General features: G+C 28.3%; 1 protein-coding gene across 2 annotated transcripts in view; it reads left to right on the top strand.

Annotated features, from left to right (window-relative positions):
• Positions 1-26,192, top strand: part of LOC107454206 (uncharacterized) — a 173,750-nt gene that overhangs the window by 112,720 nt on the left and 34,838 nt on the right. For both annotated transcript variants that reach the window (XM_087149893.1, XM_087149894.1), the window contains 46 exons: positions 99-218; positions 918-1,019; positions 1,151-1,261; positions 1,911-2,018; positions 2,550-2,678; positions 3,101-3,190; positions 3,719-3,832; positions 4,143-4,232; positions 4,881-5,003; positions 5,089-5,178; positions 5,293-5,415; positions 6,345-6,434; positions 6,545-6,658; positions 7,087-7,167; positions 7,686-7,808; positions 7,905-7,988; positions 8,561-8,689; positions 9,842-9,925; positions 10,063-10,185; positions 10,316-10,399; positions 10,918-11,040; positions 11,121-11,210; positions 12,066-12,188; positions 12,285-12,377; positions 13,119-13,238; positions 13,369-13,458; positions 14,235-14,354; positions 14,469-14,561; positions 15,573-15,701; positions 15,966-16,031; positions 16,552-17,508; positions 18,173-18,235; positions 18,671-18,886; positions 19,740-19,832; positions 19,918-20,049; positions 20,136-20,198; positions 20,288-20,401; positions 21,947-22,066; positions 22,856-22,945; positions 23,098-23,217; positions 23,936-23,998; positions 24,083-24,199; positions 24,405-24,473; positions 25,540-25,602; positions 25,739-25,804; positions 25,913-25,993. In XM_087149893.1, coding sequence (XP_087006019.1) covers positions 99-218; positions 918-1,019; positions 1,151-1,261; positions 1,911-2,018; positions 2,550-2,678; positions 3,101-3,190; positions 3,719-3,832; positions 4,143-4,232; positions 4,881-5,003; positions 5,089-5,178; positions 5,293-5,415; positions 6,345-6,434; positions 6,545-6,658; positions 7,087-7,167; positions 7,686-7,808; positions 7,905-7,988; positions 8,561-8,689; positions 9,842-9,925; positions 10,063-10,185; positions 10,316-10,399; positions 10,918-11,040; positions 11,121-11,210; positions 12,066-12,188; positions 12,285-12,377; positions 13,119-13,238; positions 13,369-13,458; positions 14,235-14,354; positions 14,469-14,561; positions 15,573-15,701; positions 15,966-16,031; positions 16,552-17,508; positions 18,173-18,235; positions 18,671-18,886; positions 19,740-19,832; positions 19,918-20,049; positions 20,136-20,198; positions 20,288-20,401; positions 21,947-22,066; positions 22,856-22,945; positions 23,098-23,217; positions 23,936-23,998; positions 24,083-24,199; positions 24,405-24,473; positions 25,540-25,602; positions 25,739-25,804; positions 25,913-25,993 — 5,586 coding nt within the window. The remainder of the gene's footprint in view (positions 1-98; positions 219-917; positions 1,020-1,150; positions 1,262-1,910; positions 2,019-2,549; positions 2,679-3,100; positions 3,191-3,718; positions 3,833-4,142; positions 4,233-4,880; positions 5,004-5,088; positions 5,179-5,292; positions 5,416-6,344; positions 6,435-6,544; positions 6,659-7,086; positions 7,168-7,685; positions 7,809-7,904; positions 7,989-8,560; positions 8,690-9,841; positions 9,926-10,062; positions 10,186-10,315; positions 10,400-10,917; positions 11,041-11,120; positions 11,211-12,065; positions 12,189-12,284; positions 12,378-13,118; positions 13,239-13,368; positions 13,459-14,234; positions 14,355-14,468; positions 14,562-15,572; positions 15,702-15,965; positions 16,032-16,551; positions 17,509-18,172; positions 18,236-18,670; positions 18,887-19,739; positions 19,833-19,917; positions 20,050-20,135; positions 20,199-20,287; positions 20,402-21,946; positions 22,067-22,855; positions 22,946-23,097; positions 23,218-23,935; positions 23,999-24,082; positions 24,200-24,404; positions 24,474-25,539; positions 25,603-25,738; positions 25,805-25,912; positions 25,994-26,192) is intronic.

Here is a 26,192-nt window from a genome sequence, read left to right as displayed (position 1 = left end):
AATTATTTGTTTTGAAAATACAATAAAATGAAATTTGCAGCTTTTTTTTTTCTCTTAAGAGACTTTTCTATCTAACATTTGTCATCAATTTCTTTTAGATGTTAATGAGTGTTTGGGAAGTAACCCATGTGGAAGTGGCGCTAGCTGTATCAACAGTGTTGGTAGTTTCCTGTGTGCCTGCCCATCAGGCTCAACTGGAAATCCATTATTTTCATGCAGTAAGTTGTTAATTAATAGTTTTTTGTGATATCAAAAATATTAATTTATTTTGAATATTATAGATAAATGCCCAAAAAAATGCTATATCCATTTATCTCCCTCTATTGCAAATAATAATTAAAATTTTATTGACTTCATAAGTCACTACAAGTAATTGTATGTGTAGATCATTGTTATATATACCTAAATTGTCACTATTACTACTAAAACAGGATCACTTTAATGTAACTTATGCGACAGAATTAATATTACCGTAAGTTGTACTGTTTACGTGTGTTGTCTCATTTTCTATAGTAGATTTGATTTAGTTTTTTTGGGAAAAATTCCTAGTGATTGCTGTGATTATTTTTTGCTATGTTTAAAATGTTAACTTATCCTGAATATCATACATAAATAAGCATAGTATACCAAATAAATTTATCTGTATTTTAAATAATAATTTAAATTCTGTTTGCTACTAGTTCAATTTGGTTGATCATATTTTTTTTTCATTGTTAGATATAGCTGCATTTTTAGCATTACTACTTGCAAAACAGAATTACATTCACTCTTATTAACATAATAACTGTTATAGTCAGCTGCGCTTTCTACTTTTATAATCAATTGGGGAAAAAACTGAATCTGATCCACTGTTTTTCTGAACTTATGTAGTATTTGTTTTCTGTCATTCATCTAAAATATTCAATGTTCTATTACAGCACCAGCCAATACTCCTTGTGAACCAGGCCAGGGTTGTGCTTGTTCATCTGATTCTGGATGTGGAGGTGGAGAAATTTGTGGAGCAGGAGGCTCTTGTCAAGGTAACATTAAAACATCTTAACATTAAACATCTAAACATTAAATCGCCATTTTAATAACCATTTTTATAATGAGTTGCTTAAGGTTTCTTTTTTAAATGTGTGATATATTCAATTTTTTTCTTCTTCACCAGATCCATGTCAAGATGTGGTGTGTGGACCAAATGCTTATTGTAACAGAGGTGCATGTCTGTGCCCTCAAGGAATGAATGGACAACCAAACAATGTGGGAGTTGGATGCAGTGGTAAGCAAATGATTAAATGTCTTTTACCTCTATATTACTTTTTTTTTTCATTAACATGAAACCACTATTGTACTTCCTTCCACTATTTATTGCATAAAACTCTTGTCTTAAAGCATTTTAGTTTATGAATTTTTATCTAATTTTAATGTTAAAAGAAATTATGTTTTGCATATAGCATATGAAAGAGAGATTAGAAATTTTCAACTGTTTCTTTCAATATAAATCTTCTATTAAAGTTTGCTATAGTTGCTCATTATATGGGGTATTATTAATTTTTATTGTAAGAAACACTCTGACAATTTTTGTCTTTAGCTGCCATTTTATGCATGGAAAATGATTTTAAATAAAGTATGAGCCTTATTGGAAAATAAATCTGTATTATCTCTTTTAAACTATGCAAATTATGCATTTAATAATTCAGTCATTTCTCTTTAAAGAATGATAAAAAAATCACAATTTTCTTTCTTATTACCTTACTTAATTAAACTAGTTTGCTTTTAGATGTATTTTTCAAAAATTAATTATAAAAAGGAATTGGTGGGAGAAAAAAATAATTTTGTTCTACATTTTTTCCTAAATTTCTTTATTTGATTTCTGTTATTTTTTTTCTTAATTTTATTTTCTGTCTCAACGTTGAATTTGTTTGCAGTATCTACTGAAGCACCAGTCAGAAACCCGAATGAATGTGAGGATAACTATGGGTGTGATGGTGGAGCTTCTTGCCAAGCAAATTCAGATGGAGTACGACAATGTCAAGGTAAAAAACAGTCTCTTATTCCTCTTTTATCTTTATCTTATTTTGGAGCATTAAAGGTTTTATAGTTATGGTAAATAGTTGTACAACTTTAATTCGTTAATTTATAGTTTATGGTACATAGTTTCTTATTTACATAATTTATTCTTAGTGTAAAAATAATTCCTGATATTCAAAAAGAAAATGTTATTCAAGTATTGAAAAATACTTAAAATTAAATAACAAACGCTAATTTAAATGTTTAAAAAAGCTAGTTTATTTATTGTAAACTTTGAACTATTTTTAAACTTATTTTACACAAAAATTAATGTGCTAATGCTTAAATGTTATTCCTCTTTCACTTTATACTTCTTAAAAGTAATAAAAAATAAATATTATAATTATAACCTCATATAAGTTATAATTTTATGAGTCATATATGAAAGCTTTGATTATTCATTCTTTTAATTTTTGAAGTATATGACTTTCCTAATTATTAAATCATTTATGTTGTGTTTATGAATAATAAAAGAAAAATTTGAAATTTCTTATTAGATGTTTGTGATCCACAATTTGTTGTTTGTGGAAGAAATGCTATTTGTATCAGCCGAAATCACCAGGCAGTGTGTGAATGTCCAGATGGTATGGTGGGGGATCCAAATGATCTTATTCAAGGGTGTCAACGTAAGTTTCAATGTTTACTTTTTTTCTCAATTTATTGCCTTCTTTAATAACTTTTTGCCTAATTATTTTAGTGGTTGGAACTTAATTTTATTTTATATAGCAGTCAATATATATGACGATTTTATCATATATAACAGTCAAGTAATTGAACCTTCTTAGACATATTAGAATAAATAAATCCCAATTTCAATTTTAACTTTTTTAAAAATAAATTATTTATTTATTTAAAAAACTAAAACTGAAATTTGCATTTAAAGAACTACTTTGGAAAACATCGAACTTTAATTTCATACTGAAAAGTGCAATGTTAGATGTTAGTTTGAAAAATATCTCTTAATAATTTTTCCTTTTTCTCTGTTCAATTAAAAGTCATTTTTGAATTAACTCTTTTATAAGTATTCTTTATTTTGTTCTTTCTACAGATCTCAGTCCCCATGAATGTGAAGTGAGTGCTAATTGTCCTGATTCCCATATTTGCAAGATGGGAAGTGGTGGTGTTAGGATTTGTGAAAGTAAGTTCTTTATTACAAATTCTTGTTTTAGTTAAAGTTGTGTAAATACAAACTGACAAAAATTTTATTTTCTGAGTATGCATTTTCAAGTGAGATTAAATTTTATAATTTCAGTACATATGAAAGTGTCAAAGAAGCTTCTATTTATACATGTATTGTTTTATTATCAAATCAAATAACATCTATAATGTATTGCCATTATATTGATTATTTTAAATCATTGAAAAAGATTTTAACTTAAACCTGCAAAATAAAAAGTTGTATAATCTATCAAGGTGGCAGAAAATAAATGAATGTATTGCTTTTGCTTCTTCATTAGTATTTCAGATTTTAAAGCTTCTACCTTTTCATCATTTTTGCAAATTATTTCATTTGTTTTTATTTTCAATATAAGAAAAAAAATTTTTATATAAATTATAACTATGAATAGTTTTTAAAAATGAGATTTACTTTCAATTAATAATCCTTATAAATATTTTGCGTTCAAACAACAGAATTTGAATTTTGATTATTTGTGTATATTTTTAGATGTTTGTCAAGAGCAGACCTGTGGTGAAAATGCTGCATGTCAAGGAAGAGGTCATCGACCCATTTGCGAATGTCCACAAGGCTTTAGTGGGGATCCAATGGCTAGCTGTCACCGTAAGTTTCTTATTTAAATAAACAAAATCCATTTTTCTTAAAATTATTCATGCAATGACATGTATATACTTATAGGAAACTTTTATCTTTAACGTATTTGTAAAAAAAATTAACTGTTTTTATTCTAGACGCATTAAAATTTCATTTCTTTTAAGTATATCCTTAATGTTACTTTGATAAGAACTATCATTGATATTTCTTGTATTAAAAATGTATTTAATTTTTATTTTTTTAATCTATCAATGTATCTATTAATAAATTCTTTTTCTACTACTATTGGTATGCCATAATATGAAATTTTGTTTCATAGCTCATACAAATGATAGATGTGCATATGACGATGAGTGCCGGGGAGATGAAATATGTAAGCTGCTTACAACAGGAATTAGAGATTGTGTTGGTGAGTATGCAAATATATTCATAAATTATTTAATATCACCTTTAATTTGATATACAATTTTTCCCGTTTATTTATCCTACATGAAGTTAGTTTTCCTCGGTAATTATGGAAAGAAATCAAAATATTAATGCAAAAATAAATGTTAAAAAAGATTTAAAAGGTTAAAACATCCAAATGGAAAAATGCGCTTAGCAGCAAAGAAACCAAGAGGAATTAAACAAATGACATTGAAGAAAAATTAGTATAAAATTGGAAAAAAAGGAAAAAAATGGAAAGATTTAAAAAAAATTCTATTCATACCGTTCAGCTTCAGCTGAGTTTCATTGGATAAGAGCAGTTTATTTATTTATAATTTTGTCTTATTTTTCGAATTTATAATTTTGTCTTACATATTCAAATTTTAAATTATTCTTTTCCATACCTGCAGCTAGTAAATTCTTTATTATTCTATTATAGTTTAATTCCTAAATTTTACGCTACATTAATTTCTATTTCCAAAATAAAAAAATTTCAGATAAATGTATTGGAAAATATTTATTTTACAGTTGTGATTGTGTATAATACATTTTTTATTTATTTATGAAAAACAATCAACCTCATTTATCAATTTTATTGCCACGTACATTGTAATGTTTTTTCTTCTCTTAGTTGTATGTGAAGGCGTGCAATGTGGACCTAATGCACTGTGTGAAGGACGACGTCATATAGCTGTTTGTGAATGTCGTCAAGGTTTTACTGGAGATGCTTATGACATCCAAAGAGGTTGCCAACGTAAGTATTTTTAACGAACTTTCCCCTTTCAATGTTTTTGCAGTACCAAAAAAGGTATAAATAATCAAATTTGTTTTTTGAACAGCTCCTCCATTGGACTTATGCTCTGACAGTTCATCATGTGCAGACAATCAAATTTGTAGAACTGGTGACAATGGTTACAGGGAATGTTTTGGTAAGTTAGATATTATAAGTAAATCTAGTTTATTTATTAAATTCTACTTATTACTTAGGTAGAGTTTAAATGCTATTTTTGTCAAATAGTTGAAGCGTTTTAATATTTTAATAGATGTTTGTGAAACAACACAGTGTGGATTGAATGCATTATGCAGAGGAAGAGATCATCAAGCTACATGTGAATGCAGACCAGGATTTTCCGGAAATCCAATTGATTTTGGTGTTGGTTGCCAACGTAAGTTTATTTGATAAGTTGCAATATGTTACCACTTTCTAAAGTATGTACAAAAAAAAGTTGTTTGTGCTTTATTCGTGAGATTTATTATGAACGGTATTTACTGTCAAAATTGTATGCTCTAAAGCTTTTTCAACTTTCTCACTCCTAATATTGAGTCATTAATTAAATTGTACATTCGTGTACGAAAAATATTTTGCATTAGAACTTAGACATCATAGACTTGGACTTCTGTTTTCCAGCTCTTTGTGGTATTTATAATTAATAAACTTGTAGCATTCTTGGATTTAATAAGATACTTGAAAATGCTTTATCATATTATGTCTAAAATTAAATAGTGCTAATCTTATGTTTTGTATTGTATGTTGAGCATATCTACCATAGTATAAAATATCTGTTTATCTTTTATAGATATATTCAGGTTCCACACATTCCTATTTTCCTTAGGAACTTTTCTTATTAGTTTCCCTGTTTTTTATCTATTTTGTTTTTGCGTCTGGCATAGTTACGAGTGCCACTTAAACGTGTAGCATTAAGTATGCGATGTAATAAGATTTTCAGTGCAGTTGAATTAGACTTTTGTGCCATTAAATATAGTATTCAATCCAACATTATATCATTTGTGCATTATCTAATATTGGTTAATCACAAACTTTCTTGCAAATTGAATGCAAACACTTTTGAAATGAACAACTATAATTAGGTTAAGACTAACAGAGCAACTGTGCAGAAAAATATTAAAAACACTGTTATCCAATCTGATTTGTAAAGCTTTTATTATCTAAGGAAATTTAAAGTTCAGTTTTTTTTAAAGGTTTTTTATACTCAAAATGCATTTTTTAAAATTGTACGAAATTTTATTATTCTATTCTATTTATTATTCTATTACATTATTCTATGTCATGATGGCATTTTTTTCTTCTTTATAGCTGTTCCAAAAGACAAATGCAAAAGCAATAGTAATTGCCCACCAGACAGAGTGTGTCGTCCAACACCATCAGGAATCAGAGACTGTATAGGTATGTTCATACTATGTTACCATTTTATCTGAAGTTTTACTCCATATATAAGTTCTTATTTATACAAATTAAATTTTGGTTCTGTTTAAAACAAATTTATGATTTTATAGATGTGTGTCAAACTAAGAAATGTGGCATCAATGCTATATGTACAGCTCAGAATCATAGAGCACAGTGCGCATGTCCAAATGGTTTCTCTGGCGATCCTAACAGACAGTGCCAAGGTACATTTAACTTCATTTTGGATTTTTTGTACTATTTCCTTAGAACTTTTCTATTTCAATTTTTGTAATTTCCCGAGTAATTTCATATTTGATTTTTTCTAATATCCTAAGTAATTTTCTATTTGATTTTTTCTAATATCCTTAATAATTTCCTATTTGATTTTTTCTAATATCCTAAGTAATTTTCTATTTGATTTTTTCTAATATCCTTAATAATTTCCTATTTGATTTTTTCTAATATCCTAAGTAATTTCCTATTTGATTTTTTTAATATCCTAAGTAAGTACTTATTTCAAATTTACTTTAATTTTCTAAGTTATTTTCTGCTTGATGTCTACTCTTATTGCTTAGCTAACTTTTTGCACTGTTAATGTTTTGTGTATTATTAGAAAACTCTTTTTTTTACCATTTAATTTTTTTTTCTCCAGCTGATCATTGTACACTTAACAGAGATTGCCCTGATAGCAGGCTATGTGAACTTACAAGAGATGGAATAAGGGACTGCTTAAGTAAGTTATCCTCTTTAAAGTTAAGTTATTCTATTTTAAAGACTGTCATACTATTATGAATTGTGTGGTTTCTGATATTTATAGTTGTGCAAATTGTATTTTTCTATGCCATGAAATTAATTGCTTCAATCAAATGAAATGTTTAGGCAAAGATACTTACTTACCACACTTTTTTAAGGGAGGGGGGCTTTTTTACATCCAATTATTTAGATATTTTATAAGTTTTTGAAACTCACTGAATAGCTACTCAGAAAGCAGAAACACATTTGAAATTTTGTAGCTCTTCAAAATTAATAAATAAATATAAAATCCATTATGTATACTTTAATTAGTTAATATTTTTTTGCTTAAATTATAAAATTTTTAATTTAATTTTCATCTCAATTTTTGTGTTCATTTTAGTTATGAAATTCGAAAATATTAAGAAATTTTCTTAACCTGAATTGTATATTTTCTCAATATTTGAAAAATTATTATTCTATGAATAATTTTTAACTCTGTAAAATTGTTATGTTTAGATCCTTGTGAAGGACGCAGATGTGGACCTAATGCTCAATGCATTGCTACAGGACATTCTGCCTTTTGTGAATGCAGAGACGGATTTGTTGGAAATGGTGATGATATGCAAAGAGGCTGCCGACGTAAGTCCATTTTTATATTAAATTGTCACTTTCACATTTAATTAGTGTTTAAAATATTTTTTTCCTCCATTCTATATGCTTAATTTTATATTACAGCTCGAAACAAATGCAACACTGACAGTGATTGCAGTGATCGTGAAATTTGTGGATTGAATGCAGAAGGGGTGAAAGACTGTATCGGTAAGTTATTTACTTCCCTAAAACTAGAAAGAATTATTTTTAAAAACAATTTTCCATAGCTGTAGATTATTTTTTCCAATTTATATTCTTTTGTTAAAATTCGATAAGTATAGTTACTTATCTTTGAGCTTTTTTTTACCTTTCTTTTTTTAAATTTTATTGTGTAAATAAATGGGCCTAAAATTTGTAAATTAGGACATTGAAAATTAATTTTTAATTTCTAACTAAATTTATAATTTAAATTCTTATTTTACATCTTTATTTATCTGTTTATTTTGTGTCCTCTATCAAATCAGATAAAGTAGAAAAAATTAAGAAAGCTTCCTTTTTTTCTTCAATACTGTCATGAGTTCTTTTTTTTTAAGACTTATATTTTTTTAATGTAAAATATTTATGTTTAACCATGTTTAGTGTAATACCTTTTATTTTTAACTTATTTTGATTTTAAAAAAACTTATCTATGTTAGTAAATGCTGCTAAAATTATTATTTTTTATTTATCTTTGTTAATTTTATTTTCTTCATGTACACCAACTGTATCATAAAACTTATAATATTGTTTATTTCTATCAGATGGCTGTTCAGACGCTAGATGTGGACGAAATGCCCTTTGTTCAGTCTCTTCTCACATTGTTGTTTGCAACTGCCCAGTAGATTTTATTGGAGATCCATACGATGGAAATGTGGGATGTGAACCAAGACGTAAGTACTCTATCTTTGCTGTCAGAATTTACATTCACTCTAATTGTATAATTAACTTATTTATATCTTTTATCTTATTCCTGTTATCTTTGGAAAGAAATCAGGTATATTTTATTCTTAATGTATTTCTTAGTTATAATTGATATCAGTAACTTTGTTTATTTTATGAGTTTTAAAAACAACAATGCGGTTGAACCTCGATTTAACGAATTAATTGGAGCTGACAAATCCGTTCGTTAAATCGAAGCAATTCGTTTAAGCGAATATTAATATTTGTAATGAGTATGGTATAAAAATATCAATGCAAAATACCTTCAGACATACAGATATGAAAAAAAGTGATTACTGTTTACTACGTTAGGAAATCAACTTTAAAATGATATTAATTATTTAATGCGACTTGCTTTTAAAACTTAATACATAGTACATACATATAATTACACTCTTGGATTAAGGTGTGAAATATTCGAAATTTTAAGTGCGAAAAATTCAAAGTTTTATTTTTATAAGTGATATTCAGGGTGCGTGGCGTTTTTAAAAAGTGCTTAAAGGGGCTTATTTTCGATTTTCGTATTTTAAAAGACCTTAAAGGTGCTTTTTTCAGTGGGTGTTTTTATAAAGTGCTTAATTTTTCCTTTATCCTGTTGATTTTCGCCACGTATTATGCAAAAAGATACTGTTCATATTGTTCTATTCGACGTTTTTGAAATTAATTCAACCCCAATCCGTTTTATGATTCAAAATTTCATGATTTTTGACAATAATCAAAAACTAAGCCAAAAAAAAATTTTTTTTGACATGACGGTTAAATCCGGATAAAACCGTCAAATGTCAAAAAATTGCCAACCCTGCTTAATTATGTATTTTTATAAGTGCTTAAAAATATTTTTGAGTGCTTGAAAAGTGCTTAAAAGGTGCTTATTTTTTGTTGAAAAATTTGGCTACGCACCCTGGATATTTTTTCCAGCGATTGATGTTCATTAAATCAAAACTAAAAATTCCTTAAATAGGAACATTTTTGCACCCTTTTTGTCGGGACAGAAAAAAATATTCGTTAAATCGGAAAATTCGTTAAATCGAGGTTCGACTCCTTGTTTTTGAGTAAACTGCTTGAATACCAAAGGTCTTAATATCTAATTTATTTTCCAACAGCTCCGGATCTCTGTAACAGTGACTCTCAGTGTCCAGCCAATGCTGTATGTAGACCAGATATCAGTGGTTTAAGAAACTGCTTTGGTAATTTCTTTCTCTCTCTCTTTTTTTTTTTTTTTTTGCATGTTTTTAATTTAAGTTTAATATTGTTCATAAAGTGAAAATCTGGCATTGAAACATTTTGTGAAGGAAACTAAATCAATAATGTTTACCTATTTCAGATGCATGTGAAGATATAAGATGCGGACCTCATGCCAGGTGCACAACGAAGAGTCACGTTGCTCAGTGTGAATGTCTAGCTAATTATGAAGGCAATCCATATGACGAAGTTAAAGGTTGCCAATGTAAGTTATTAAAAGTTATCTTTATTTCATGGTAAATTTTAAAAAAAAATCTATGTATCTTATTTTATATGTTGCTATTTTTTGGTATGTATTGCGCATTTTAATATTCTGATAATATTTGTGTTTTCAGTACCACATGATTGCAACACTGATCGAGACTGTAAAACTGATGAAGTATGCCGAAAACACACAGATTCAGTTCGAAAATGCGTCCGTAAGTGTATTTAGATAATTATTTATTTTTATTTGTAAACAAGTATTAGTTGCTAGAGTCATTAAATATAACTAAACTTAACCAACACAAGAATTTTTTTTGTTGTTGATTATGATTTCTTTCTCATGGGATTAGAGAGTTTTATGTACTAATTCAGGATATCTATTTTTTAATATCTGTATTCTAAAAATATTTTAACAAATAAGTGTAAATTAATGTACTACATTTTAAATATTCTTATTTAAAATTTTAAAAAAACTAACATTAATTACAGAATGCTTACACCAATTATTAGATGCTTTCTAATTTATATATGCTCTACAGAAACAACTTTTTTTTATTTAATTACTTTTATTTTACTACTTTATTTCGATATTTAAACAATAAAGCAACAAGACATCCCATTGAAATGCATTTTAAACATTTAACTTTTAAAGTTTTGAAAAGAAATTTTTCTAGTGTTATAGATCAAAAGATTTTATTTAGTTCATAATTAAAAATGTATTCTGTTTTTGTAGATGTGTGCCTATTCGATCGATGTGGTCCAAATGCGGAATGTTTTGGGGAGAATCATTTGGCTGTTTGCAGATGCCCATCGGGTTATGAAGGAAATCCAATTGATCCAACTGTTGGCTGCATTCGTACGTTAATTTTCTTTTATTTAAAATATTCCATTGATATATATTCTTTATTTTCATGAATTCACTCTATTTTTTTGTAGCTCGCAGTCCAAATCTGTGTGAAGAAGATCGTGATTGCGGCTCACAACAAATATGTCAAGCAGTAAATGAGGGATACTTAGATTGCAAAAGTATGATTTCATTATGAATATTTTTTTTATTTTTAGTTTTCAAAATAACTTGCATTAGATTACCATGTACAATATTTTCCAAATATTTGAATTATATATATATTTTTTAAATTTGCTTCATTATTACTGTTTTTTTTTTTCTTTCGTTTTCTTGCCTTTTCTTTAAAAAAGAAATTAATTTCATTTAATTAAATAAGTCACTGTTAGAATAAGATATAAATATAGCTCTAAGTCACATTAAACATCTATAGAATGTGAATAGAAAAGATAATATTCATCATCATAACCTATTATATTAGTTAAACTTAGAAATTTACATGAGACGCCCGGTGGCTAAGTGGTAGCACTTTACTCTCCCGTGCCACAGATCCTGGTTTCGATCCCCAGGCCGGGCAAGGTTGACTCAGCCTTTCATCCCTTCAGTGGATCAATAAATTAAGTACCAAGCATGGTTGGGAACTAAACACTGGGAGTTTTGCATTCGTCTGACCACCTGACCGGAGCATCTGCTCCTGCACTCCAGAGCCCAAGGTCAAGAAAACTGAGATGGGCACAGTAGGCCTTGGCCCTCTATGGGCTGTCGCGCCACTGAGTTCAGTTTTTTAGAATTTTACATGATGTCAAATTATGTCATCACTACAATGAAATAATAAACCTTTTGAATAAATTATATTTCAAAATAAGTGATTTAGCTTTTGAAATTAAGTTAGTAATTATTCTTTGCAAAAGTTTATGCATAGGCTAAGCTAAATGAAGAAAAAAACAGTTTTGAAACTGATTATTGTTGCTTTATTAGTTTTTATTCACTTTATTTGCTTATAAGTAGTTGTTACATGGCATTGGTTTCTATTTTAGATGCCTGTGAATATGTGCAGTGTGGTCCTAATGCTATTTGTAGTGCAAGGAATCACCAAACTAGATGTGAATGCTTACCTGACCACATTGGAGATCCTTACAATCTTTTGAACGGATGCAAACGTAAGATTTTTTTGAAGTTCCTAAATTCTGATTCCTTCCATATCTTTTTATTTTTTATTTTATGAATTGAATCTTATTATAACTCTAATATCATAGCACCTGTGCGTGATGAATGCCAGCAAGATTGGGATTGCCGCAGAAACACCGATGTCTGCAAACCTGATAATTTTGGAGTAAAGCATTGTGTTGGTGAGGATTAAATACTTTTTATTGATTCTTGCATCATCATTGACTTTATCCATTGGTGCTATTTATCAATGATTATTACAGTTTGCCGCTGATGCTATTTCTTACACCAAAATTTGTGTTTCTTTTCAACTTCTTTTTATATATGCTGAGAATGTTTATTTAATATTTTGAGCAAATAACTAAGTTTTTTTATTTGCATGAATAAAATCAGTACTTTTATTGCTATAGTTCATAAATTGTGTGCATTTTTTTAACAAAAATAATACTGTGCCTTTTTTGTTGCAATATTGGAGTTTTGATTCATAACTGGATTAAGGATGTTGCAATAATGCTATATATATTACAATTAACTTTTTTTATTAACACCATATAATATGTGTTATAGTTACAATAGCTTTTTATCCAGTTAAGAAAATCTATCAAACAAAAATCGATTTACAAATCTCATCTTTCATTGGTAACTGACTATATTTCTACTTAGCTAGACTGCTTTACAAAATGTCTGATTGTTTACTAAAACAAAATTAATTTTATAATTTTTAACTACAATCATTTAATATTTGCTTTCAAATTACTAAAACGATGTGAGTCGATTCTTTAAAATAACTGTTACACAGGGAGGTTACATACTCCATTCACTGAAAAATATCCTCATCAAAAAATTGAATATTTGAAAATGTGATTTATATAGCGCAGTTTTAATTATCTTCAGAAACATGATTAGAATCTTAATTGTTTCAGATCCTTGTACTTTCAATCCTTGTGGTTTGAACTCTGAATGTTATGCCAAAAACCATCAACATGAATGTCAGTGTCGAGAAGGTTTTGTTCGAGATCCAAGCAGTGATTCATCATGCATGCGTAAGTTTCCCTCAGTGTACTTTCTAAGTGAAGAATAATTTGTTAATATATCATCATAAATGCTAACTTTTATTTGTTTTATTGAATTATTTTACCAACCCATATTTAATTTTTATTGAACATATTTTAGCTCGTGAACCTGATGAATGTAAAGAAGACATTCAATGTCCTTCTTTTGGTACTTGCCGACCTAATGACTTGGGAATTTTGAAATGCGCTGGTAAGTTAACTATTATTTAAGTATATTATTTTTATAGAAGCGTATATTACTTAACATGTATGATTTTTTCTTAAATATATGGCTGGTTGGTTATGTTCTAAGAAAAACTAACTAGTTGTTTTGAAGAAAGATGGTTTTCATGATGTATATCTCTTGTATGATACTTTATTAGTTTGAACTTCACACTTAAATTTGCTTTTAATTTTTTTAATAAAATTTAATTTATCTTAATATTTTTATTATGTGAAATAGATATTCCCAGCTTATAAATAGTGTGATCAAATAATTCAAAAACATAGCTTAATTTAAATCATTACTATATGGCTTCTGAGATAAGTTAGACTGATTTTTTTAAAAGAACAGTAAAAAAGCAAAATAATCTGACATTCATAGTTAAATTTTAATAAAATATTTTTATAATAACTGTATTGATTAATTCCTAATCAAAAATATTGTATATATCATGCTGTTTACAGTAATTTTAAATTATATTGGTTAATGACTGATTTGCTTTCATAACGATGTTTTATCTGGGTTTTTTTTTTCTTATTTTATAGAAATAATACATATTCGTCAAGTAAAATGCATATACATACTTATTAAGTTTGATTGTCAATTGTAATCTTTGTCAAGTTTGTTAAAAATCTCTTTTTGGTGTATTGCATGTTACACGCTTGATCATATCAGGGGCTGCAATGTTATAAGCATTCCTCTTGCTCCTCTTTTGATAATAATTCCAAATATGGTGATTCCTAATGAGAATTTTTTTTTCACAGAAATTTGTTTGGATTTCACTTGCTCTCCTAATGCTGACTGTGTTGCCATCAACCACAAGGGACAATGTAGTTGTGAGGAAGGATTTACAGGCGATCCAAATAAAAGAGGCGGATGTATTCGTAAGTCCTTCTTTTTCTTTTTTAGAAATAAAGGATTCAATGTATTTGTTTTCAAAAAAGGATTTTTCGTATTAGTATTTGTAATATCTAAGAAATAATTTTTGCTCTATTTAGCTATCGATCGAGATGAATGTAAAATCAGTGAACATTGCTCTTCAGCATCTGAGTGTCGCCGGGATGATTATGATGGAAGTTTAAAATGTATTGGTAAGTAAAATTTTGATTGAGATTGAGTTGTTTATCATTCTAAGATTGTGAATAGTTATAATACAGAGTGTAATACACTTTTCATTTTGTGGCTATTCAATGAAACAATACAGGCATATGCAGTGTGTCCAGTAATAATTCAATCAATTAACAAAAATTAAAATACTCATACTAACAAAATTATTTTGAAACAATATAAAGAGAATATTAATAGGAAGTAAAATATTATGTTCAAAAAATATAATACGGCAAGTCTTATTTGAAGCGTTTTTTTATATATTTTTGAATGTCAAATATGCTTTTTTTTAATTTTTTATCTCATCAGATTTAATAAATTAAAAGTATTAGTTTATTTATTATTTGTTTATTTATTATACTTTTTCATATGTTTATTGCATTATAGTAAAGAGTATTATGCAACATTATTTATTAACATAAAATCTGTTTATTACTTTTCATTCTTTCTTAATTATAGTTTACTTTTTCAAAAATTTACTAAATTTAAAGATGTATAAAATTTAAATTTATAAGTACACAAAAGTAAGGTTATTTGTTACATTAAATAAATATTAAGACATAAGATGAATTTTTTTTAATGCAGTTTTTAGTCCATTTGCTTATTAGTATTAGTATATATTTAAAAATCACTCTGTTAATTTTTATAATATTTTTTAAGTTTTTGATAAATCACAACCTTAACTTTTTATTTTATTTTTCAGTGTTTTTTTTATACAGCGTATTCTTTTCTGTTTACTTTTATTTATTCTTACCCAAAATCATTTGACGAAAATTCTTTTATTTCTAAAAAAAATTTTAAAATTTTTTTTCATATTTTCTTTGTAACTCCTATGCTTTCTATAACACGTGATCTGTTCTCAAATCTAATGAGGAATAAAATTTTTAAGTTTTACATAAGTAACTGATTCTTAATAAATTCCAAAATTTTAAAATTTTATTTATGTTAATATGTCTATGTTGCAATTTAAGCTTCGATTCTTAATATTTATTTAGATGTGTGCTCACATGTTCACTGTGGTCCAAATGCTGTCTGTGTTGCTGTCAATCACATTGCCCAGTGTCAATGTCCACAAGGCTTATATGTTGGTGATCCATATGATTTGACTAGAGGTTGCAAACAAGGTATTTATTAGCTTTTTTCGTACGACTACATTTTTCTTCTGAGAATTAAGTTCATTGTTTATTTCAAACATATTGATTTATTAACTACTCTGCCACCAATTATTTATTGTTGGGTACCAACCACTAAAAATTAACCAGAAATTTTATTATAGTTAATTTTATTTTATATTTCAAATTTAAACATAATGTATTTCAATGTAACCATATTAACTTTATTACTGGTCATATTTATATAATAATTAACTTAACCTTTGTTTCTTTCAGTTGAATGTATTACTGATGAAGACTGTACTCCTGATAAAAGCTGCGCACCAGAAAATTATTGTTTGAGTAAGTATAAAATATTTTAGGATTTAAAATTTTATTTACTACATTTTATAATTTAGCCTCTATGCCTCAGTAGTTAAGGCACTAAACTGTCATAGTGAAAAACTGAGGTTTAATCCCCAGCGGTGCCTTGAAGCTCAACCAGCTTCTAATCAATGGGTTTGTCCAAAAAGTCAAAATTTATTTAAGATTGTGGCGCCTTAACCTCCATTATTCCCCTAGCTCACAATTTACCATTGCAGGAATGCTTTTTTTTGCTTATTTACATAATTAATTTAGTTTGTTTGTTATTTACATAATAATAAGTTTGCTTGTCTATAGTTTTTTTCTTACATTTAATGAAACCTTAATTCTAAGAGTATAGAATACAAAACTATGAAAGGTTAGCATTATATTGGTTATTTTTAAAGTTGAAGTAAAAAATGTTAAATTTAAGTTTTCATTTGTTATTAGTTTTCTAAAAATTTAACTTGATGTAAATTATGCATATTTTTATACTGATTTTTACAATATTTACTTTCAGATCCATGCCTCAGTGGATGTGGTAAAAATGCCATCTGTGTAGCTGAAAATCACCATCGTACATGCCAGTGCCCAGCTGGCATGACAGGAGATGCATATGGAAGAGGTTGCAAATCAATTCGATTCTGTGAAAGTCATCCATGTCACCCAACTGCGAAATGCGTTGACACAAAAGGAAGTTACAAATGCCAATGTCCACTCGATTACATTGGTGATCCAATTCGTGAAGGCTGCCGACATCCTAACTCGTGTCCATTCGGAGATCAGGACTGCCGACCAGATGCTGCTTGCTTGCCAGACGTAAGTGGAGAAAATATGTGCAAGAACCCATGTGACACATTCAATTGTGGTTCTAACGCTCACTGCGAGGTTGTTAATCATCGTGCAAGATGCACTTGTCCGTCTGGTTTCCGAGGAGATCCCGATCCTGACAGCGCTTGCTTGCGAGTATCAGTTTTCTGTCATGATGCCAAAGATTGCAGGGATAACCAGGCCTGTGTCGATGGACAATGTAGACTTTTCTGTAGCTATGACAATGAGTGTGCAGTTGGTGAAAAGTGTATCAACAAGCGATGTGTGTTACCATGCTTCGCTCATTCTGGATGTCCAGCTAAAGAAGCTTGTGTTTCTAATGGCTATTGCCAAGTGGGCTGCCGTGACAACAATGATTGCCCTTACAAAGAAGCCTGCATTCAGAATCGTTGCCAAAATCCATGCGAAATTAAAGGAGTTTGTGGACCAAACGCTGTATGTACTGTTGTTGACCATAAAGCCTTGTGTGAGTGTCCATCAGGATTTGAGGGATCACCATCTCCAGTGTTGGGATGCAAAAGAGTTTACCAAAAATGCTCTCCGAGTGTTTTCTGTCCACTAGGTTTGAACTGCATAGGGGAGCGATGCCGTGCACCTTGCAGTAATTGTGTCGATGGTGAAGTGTGTGTCAATGGAGTTTGCATGAGTAAGTAATAATAAATTTCATTTTTATTTATATTTTTTCCTAATATTTGCATGTTTATAGTCAATTGTAATTAAACAAATACTTTTGAAATATATTTATTAGTCATATACGAGAAGTAGTAGGAATATCATATGTAGGAAATAATAGTAGGAAATTCATATGTAGGTATTAATTACTTGCATCAGAAGTTATAAAAAATTTTATTCTAACATTTAATGCTAAATTCTTTAAAAAGCAATTTTAATAAATGTACTGAAAGTGCATTAGCTTTTAGTGCAGAAATGCTGATTCAATCTATATTAATTATTAAAAACCTATTTTTTGTTTGGTTGGTCAAGAATCACTAAATACCTTTTTCACCTCTTGCAATAATTACCATTTTTGCTTTTTTGGATGCAGAAATGTAACCCAATCTTTCTTTCTAAAGCGAGCCTCTTTAAACTTTTTATTTAAAAATAACTGACATAAAATTTTTAAAAAAAAACAATCATTTTTATTTTCGTTGTTAACTAAATTTTTAAAAAATAATCAATTGCAAAGTGTCTGTTAAGTGTCTACAAATTGCATTACTTATTTTCTATGTATATACGTTATGCACTATGTATGCATACGTTAAGCACTAAATATTAATTTTTCTCTAATTACGTTTTTTTTCCTTTTGCAGTTATATGTTCAACTGATAACAACTGTCCTGTTAGTGAAATTTGTATCAATCAGTATTGCCAAGGTATGTAGCTTAATTGATGTTTTAACCATATTTATAGGTATTTAATACATTGCTTTAAACCGATCATCTTGTAAAAATGTTTCAATTTTGATTTATCAAATTTTTTTGCTTTCAAAAGTAACTGATGAAACATTTAAAAGCTTCAATATTATCAAGTTATTTTTAATTCCATTTCCTCTAGCAGTTTTTTATTTTTATTTTGATTGGTTACTGTAAAGTACACATATTTTTTTAATATGCATAAAGTATGCATATTTTTTTTTAATTATTTAACTATATTACATAAATTCACGTTTCTAAGTATTCTTAAACTAAATTGAAAACACCGGAAATAATTAATTAAATTAAGAGGAATTTCCTAAACTAACTTTTGAAAATAGATTGTTATTTCATTCTATTTGAGCAGTTCCTTATTGTTGCTTATAATTTTTATAGTTGGATGCCGAGCTGATGGTGATTGCAGGCTAAATGAAGTATGTGGTGCGAATCGCTGTACTTGTAGACCTGGTTTCAACCCAACGCCATCTGGTTGTGAAGATAATAATGAGTGCTTATCTAATCCATGTCACCCAACTGCTCTGTGTATAAATTCAGCTGGAAGCTATTACTGTCAGTGCAGAGAAGGAGATATTGGTGATGGATATACAGGATGTGAGTTATTATTATTTTATATTTATTTACAGTCGCATAAACTTTATTATAAGTTTACAATAAAAAAACAGGAGTTTAAAGGCATTTGAAGGTGAATAAGTCATTGTTTCTGGTTTAAAATTCTATTATTTTAAATTTAATTCTGTGATGTTTTAACCTGCTACTTCAAGAAGCTTGTTTCCTTTGCATATCTGATACTCTAAAGCTATGAAGAATTATATTTTTTTTTATCGTTATATTTTAATAGTAGAATGGGATTCAACTCTGTTCTACTTTTTAGCCTATAATTTCAAGATCTTTATTCTGTTATAAGCAAACATATTAATTATAAGTAAGTGCGCTAACCCAACCAATAGCCAAAATTACACCTTTGTAGCTAATGCATTAGTGCGTGTTAGCACCCTTGTTGTGATGTTGCTTTTCAATAACCGTGTGTTTACATTTTCATATGCTTTAACATTGTTATATTTTTTGCCAAAATTTTAAAGATCTCTTACGTCATTGTTAAATAAATTAGTAAATGTTTCATACTCATGGAAACTTTAAAGTGTTTGTGCTTGTATGTGTTCTTTGGTACAATGTTTTTTTTTTTCATATTTGTTCTTTTCCAATAAAATAGACTGTAACTCTGTAGTAGTTTACCCTATAAAATTAAGACCCTAGCTGGTAAATCATTATTAAATGTGTTAATCCCACCAATACATCCATACATAATGAACTGAGATCTTTAATGTGCTAGTATGGATACAAAAATTACCGTAATTTAAAAAAAATAATTACTTGCTTCTTTTATAGTAGTCAGTATTTACATATTTATTTGTATCAATTTAGAAAATATCCTTTTTATTTGTAGGTCGACCTCAAGGTGAATGTCCAAATGGTGATAGAGACTGTCCCACAACTGCTGCTTGTGGTATTGATGAACAAGGGGTGCCCAAATGTATAAGTAAGTTTGTGTAATCATTTACTCCATTTATTGAAAACTCTTGCTATATTTAAATCTTAAATTAAAACATATATCTTTACCATAGATCCTTGTGAAAGTAAGCCATGTGGACCAAATTCAGATTGCAGTGTTTCAAATCATGTCCCTCAATGTAATTGTCCGAAAATTGGATTATTTACTGGTGATCCGTATGAACTATCAAGAGGCTGTGTGCAAGGTACGTCATTATTGTCTTTTAAATTATTCACTAATATGCTGTATTTGTATTTAAATTGTATTTATCCAATTTATTTGTTTTTACAGTTGACTGCTTGCAAGACAATGATTGCAATTTCGACCGTCAGTGCATCAACTTTGTATGTGAAAGTATGTGTCGTTATTGTATTTTTTTCTTAATTAAAGTCTTGAGTAAAATATTAAGTGTATACTTATATATCTCTTCATGTATTTTCAAGGTCCATGTGCCCAAGTTAATTGTGGTCCTTATGGTACATGTGTTGTTCGCAATCGTCAAGCATCTTGTCGCTGTGAACCAGGGTATGAAAACAATGGACGTTTGACTTGTGTTGGTTAGTATTTTATTATGATTTCTTTATTAAAAAAAATTATGATAATACTGCTCTTATAATAAACTGCCATCTATACTAGCTCCATAGGCTGGATTTTTTTTAAATTTCTTTTTGAATTAAATTTATCTTTAATTACTTTATAGGTTTTTGATTTTTAACTAAGATTACTGTTTCTTACCATATTCCTTAAAAATGTTCTATTTATAAATAACGAGGCTCAAAAGAGACAAAGTCATCTACACATCTGCATACCATGTAAGATTTCGTGATAAGTTCAGGCTTGAATTTTTATTAAATCTGGTGTCTCTTTATTTTATTTTATAACTGGCGTTGTACAGCTAACCCAATTCTAAGTTTACGACTATAAATGTTCAATGCCTTGTAGTTTTGAACCTAACCCAGAAGATACGAGAACTCCAGCATCAGGCAGTGGCACAAACTAACTTTCATGGAGAACTTTTTGATGGAACTAACCCGCATTTGTGTTACATAGAGAGTAAAACTTTGAATACCTCCCTCGGTTAGCTCCATGGAAGGGGATTCTAACCCATAATCCATCTACCACTGAAGACATTTGATACTAGCACTGTGGTCAATGTGAGCCAGTAGCAGAATTTGTATCAATCAGCCACTACTAGGATTCGAACTTGGGTCAGCTCATTAGGAGACGAATGCTCTATCCCCTTACCGGCTGCTTCTTTCGATCACATATCATGATTTTTCATTAAATTCCTAATTTAAAAATAGTCAATTATCCTCTTTTTTTTTTAAATTTTTACCAATAAAAACAGTTAAAGCCTTATATGACTAATATTTGTATTGCTATTGTTTAAACTTTTTATCTAAACTTATTTACAATTGTGCACAACTAAAGTATGGATAGTAGTATGTATAATCTATAGTAATAATTATGTTAAAGTACAGAACCCGTTATCCGGAAATCGGAAAACCGGAAAACTAAAAAACCGGAACGAAATTCGATAAATTTTCTTGCCATTTTCAAAAAAAAATGTTTTTTTTTTCCTCATAAGATTTTAGGATTTTTCTTTCTTTTTTGAAAGATGTTTACATTACCATCATTTTGGAAATAATCATTAGTGTATTACTTTATCGTTTTTTCTTCTTTTTAAGATTACTTCCAAAAATTGTTTTTTTTAGTTATGATTAACAATAAAAAAACGGCTTTTTGTAGCGATTCAGAAAACTGGAAAAACCAGCTATCCGGAATAGCGATGGTCCCGATCTTTCCGGATAATCGGTTCCCTACTGTACTATAAATTGTATCTCATGAGAAAGAAATGCTGAAAAAAACTCAATACTGGACTATTTTCTGTTAGCATTTTCATATATGAACTAAAAGTAACAAGTTTTACTTAACATATTGTTCCAGTTTTTATTGCAACAGGGTAAAAGAAAAAAATCAATCTCAGTATAAAAGAAATGTTTCACTTTTAAATGGGTTTTTTTTAAGTTAAATTTGTAGTAATAACTGGGATTACTTCATTTGAAATAATTACTAAGCAAATTTTGTGTGATACTTTTTAGATGTTGATGAATGCAAGCAGCATCCTTGCCATGCATCAGCTGTTTGTGAAAATTCTCCTGGAAGTTTCTCTTGCCGCTGCCCAACTGGCTTAACTGGAAATCCACTCATTCATCCAGGATGTGAGTAGACCTTCTTCATTCTTGAAAATGTGCTTTAAAATTTATTATTATCCATAACTATACAAAATTGTGTAAGTTACTTTTTAAACTAGAATTTAGGAGGTTTTGGGGCTTGTTTTTACTTACATTCGCTGGAAATATATTGTTCATCAGAATCGTTTTGCATAATCTGAGCAAAAATATTCAAAATGCAATTCCAATTTAAGTCTTGAATTTTTAAAGTGTATAGGTTTGTTTTTATATTTTGGAAAATATGTACTTCATCCAAATTATTTTGCATATTCTAAGGAAAATATAAAAAATGGTATTTCTCTTTTTCAACCTTTAATTTTTTTAAATTTCTTAATATTCTGTAAAATGTCTCCTTCAGTGCATATGCATATTATATAGCAAAAAGATTCAAAATGAAATTTTTTTTTTCAATTTGAAATTTAAAAGTTGACTGTGTGTAAAAGTGAAAAAAACTTTTATTTACTTTTTGTAAACTATGCTCATTTTGAAATCATTTAACAGTTTATAAAATTTACTGAAATATTGTTCCTAAGTAACTAAACTTCAATATAACTATTTTATTCAAAGCAGCAACGTAACTTGATACATGTATTGATCTTTTTTGCAAAATTATTCTATATATTTATTAAATTATATATTAAGTGGCAACTTTGGGCTTAGGTTTTCAATAGTTTTTTTAACTAATCATTTTATCTAAACTAAATATTATTTTGAATGTAAAAAAAATTTATAATGACGTAATGCTCAATAAATGATAAAATTACTTTTTTCTATTAGGTCATGATCCAAACATGTGTTTCAATGGAGATTCAGACTGTGCAGATTCTGCAGCATGTGTCAGGGTAAAAGGAGACCCCTACTGCAGAGGTTTGTTTTTAATTATTTTATGCACAACTGATCTAGTATACCAATATAGCAAAATTTTCATTTTTGAACTAATTGGCTATATATAAAATGTTTAAAGCAAATCTTTCTTTCAATTTGTACAAGTAAATATTTATTTATTTTTTTAATTTTAGATCCATGTGAATCTCCAACAGCCTGTGGTGTGAATGCTGATTGCAGGACTATTAACCACCAAGTTCAATGCTCTTGTCCACCTGGATATACTGGTGATCCATCATACAGATGCGCAAAAGGTAGTAACATATTGCACCCTTAAAATTACTTTTATACGTGGACCCTAGCCTTCTTAAAAAGTTTTTTCAGACATCTCTCCTTTTGGAGCTTGTCCTGAAATCACGATAGTGATTAATTAAAATATGTTTAAATTAGAAATATTAAATATTCTTTCGAATTTAAACTATTTGGTAATATTCCATACATTTACAAATTTCTATAGTTAGAGAACCTATTAAGTATCGATGTGTCCCCAAAAAAAGTGAAAATCTTAAAAATTATGATGAATTAAAAAATAAAGTGATTAAATGAAGTGGATAGTTCCTTGTTTCAACTATAGCTTTTAATTTTAAAAATTCATTTTGAATAAATTTTATGTTTTTAACTATTAATTGTGATAAACCCTTATGAGTTTGAATATGTGCTTCTCTTAGAAACAGATTAAAATCTAGTAAATATTATAACCTTTTCTTCAGTGGCATGACAGCCCTGGGTGGGCCACGGCCTTCTTTAGAAGTCTTTTTCAGACATCTCTCCTTTTGGAGCCTGTCCTAAATTTTTACCACTACTTTCTTTCTTTTTTAGGGAAATCCTTACTAAATGGGAAGAAAATCAATATTATTGGAGACATTACTACTCTTTAATTAATCATTCTTGAAAAAAATTAACTATCATGCTTTTACTAAATATTAAGAAATCAAATATATCTGTTTATTTACCTGACTGTTCTTCTTTCAGTTGAATGTACCATAAATGAGGAATGTAAGGATAATCAAGTATGTGAAAAGAATAAATGTATCGGTAAGTTTCCCCTTAGGTGAAATGTTTTAGCTCACTCTTGTATTTAAGTTATATTTACTCAACAAGTCTTGTTACTGTTTCCAGATGCATGTTCGAGTCAAGCAAACTGTGGTCAAAACACAGTGTGTCAAGCCAGGAGCCATGGTGCAATATGTCGGTGCAGAGATGGTTTCTATGGTGATCCTATCGCTGGTTGCAGAAGTATGTGATTTATAAAAATTTGAATTGCTTTCGTTCACTGGATTGTAGTTCTTTATTTAACTATAACTAATAACAAAAATATTAAATTGCTGACATCTTGTTAGTTACGATAACTAATTTTATGTTAACTGAAATAATAATTTTAAAATGCTAATTCTATAATAACGACATTAATAATTTTATAATACTGTTGTAACTTTTACAGAAATCATTCCTTGTGACACTGATATTAACTGCCCTGCTGGAGAATTATGTCAAAAAGGAGTTTGCAATGGTAAGTGTGTTCTCAGTTTGAATTTATGATGTTTTAGTACCTACTTATATAAAGAGAAATTGAATTAGTAGTGTTAAACTTAAAATAATATCAAAAGGGTTTTAAAAGTTTTAACTGTATAAAAATTTTTAAAAAAAGATCATTTGTGATTAACTTTATTAGATTTTTGTTTTATTCTGTAAATACCTGTTTAAATCACTTATAGCTTTTGATTATGCTTTTTACAACTTTTTAAACATTTATAATTTTTGATAATTAAGATTCAATGTGTTATGCATAGTTTGATGAAGTTTCTAGTTATAGTGTTTATTTGTGCTCTTAAATTTTTTTCACTGGTAAATAACTAAGTTAATTGCTAGAAATTATATAAATTTTTAATATAATAATTGTTCTCTAATAATTGTTATTAATTATTTCTTTTCCCTAAAAATAAGTGAAAATTACCTTAAAGTACTGGATAAAACTAAAAATGATAGTAGTATGCTTAACCTCTTAAAACACAAGTTTTGTTTTTGAAAAAACTGGTAAAAGAAGAACATGTTGGTATAGTATAAGATATTTTTTACAATTTCAGTTGTAGGCAGTGTCTAGGGAACGGGGGTCAATATAAAAGTTCTAAACAAAATTGTGGTACAAATAAAGTTTAAGCAATTTGATTACAGATTTATTTTGAATTTCAAAATATTAAATTAAATCAATGTATTAATTAATAATCAATGAATTAAATTAATATATCAAGTAACTAATCATCAAAATACACCCCGTGGTTTACGCAAGAAAAATGCTGCATAATAGTTTCATCTATGGTAAATAAATTTAATTATAATCTAGCCTATCCATTTTTACTAGAACAGATCTCAGACAGGCATTAAAAATAAAATAACACGCGATACAAGATTGCCAGCGTGAGACTCACGCATGTGCAAATTTGCCAGTAACTTTCGCCTGTCTCAGACTCGGGCAAATGCATTAAGGGGTAAAATAAGAGTCTATTGGCTTAGTATCTTATCATATTCTGTTATCATGTTTTATAATTTTAATTTGTTTTGATGTGTTTTCCTTACAGTTCCATGCAATAGAGATCGAGATTGTGGAACAAAAGAACGTTGTGAATTGGGTCGTTGCATTTGTAAGTACTTGATTTCATTAACTGCTTTGTTATTTAATAGTTTTTATTAATAAAATATGAAAATGCTGTATTATTTTCTTTTAGCATAATCTGAACTATTAAAATATCTCATCTAAAATATAATTTCATTTTTCAGCTATATGCTTATCAGAAAGTGATTGTCCTGAATATCAAGTGTGCAATGCTGGAAAATGCATTACAGGTAAATAAACCAAAAATGTGTTGAAATTATATGTTTTTATAATTAATTTTTTCTCTTCGTTTGAAAAAAAAATTATACTTTTTGTTCTAAAAATATCTATTTTTGCAGATCATCGATGCAACCGTGACAATGAATGCACTGACAATCATGTTTGCCGAGCAAGTGTCAAAGGTTACAATGATTGTGTTGGTAAGTAATAAGCTTTATAAATTTGGATATGAAGTTTTGTTTAACTTATTCTCTATTAACAAAGTCGAAACTTTTCGTTAAGTTATGCACTATTTTGATTTACAGCATTATTCATTACTTAAATCTTTAATGGACATGCTTTTTTCAGAAAATTAGTTTTTTAAGTAGCTTTAAATGTAAACAAAATTAGCTAAGAATA

This window comes from Parasteatoda tepidariorum, chromosome 8, assembly GCF_982258835.1.
Source record: "Parasteatoda tepidariorum strain Cologne lab strain chromosome 8, Ptep-v5.0, whole genome shotgun sequence".
Lineage (NCBI taxonomy): Eukaryota > Metazoa > Arthropoda > Arachnida > Araneae > Theridiidae > Parasteatoda > Parasteatoda tepidariorum.
Note: the sequence above shows the minus strand (reverse complement) of the source record. Positions and strands in the feature narration are given on the sequence as shown.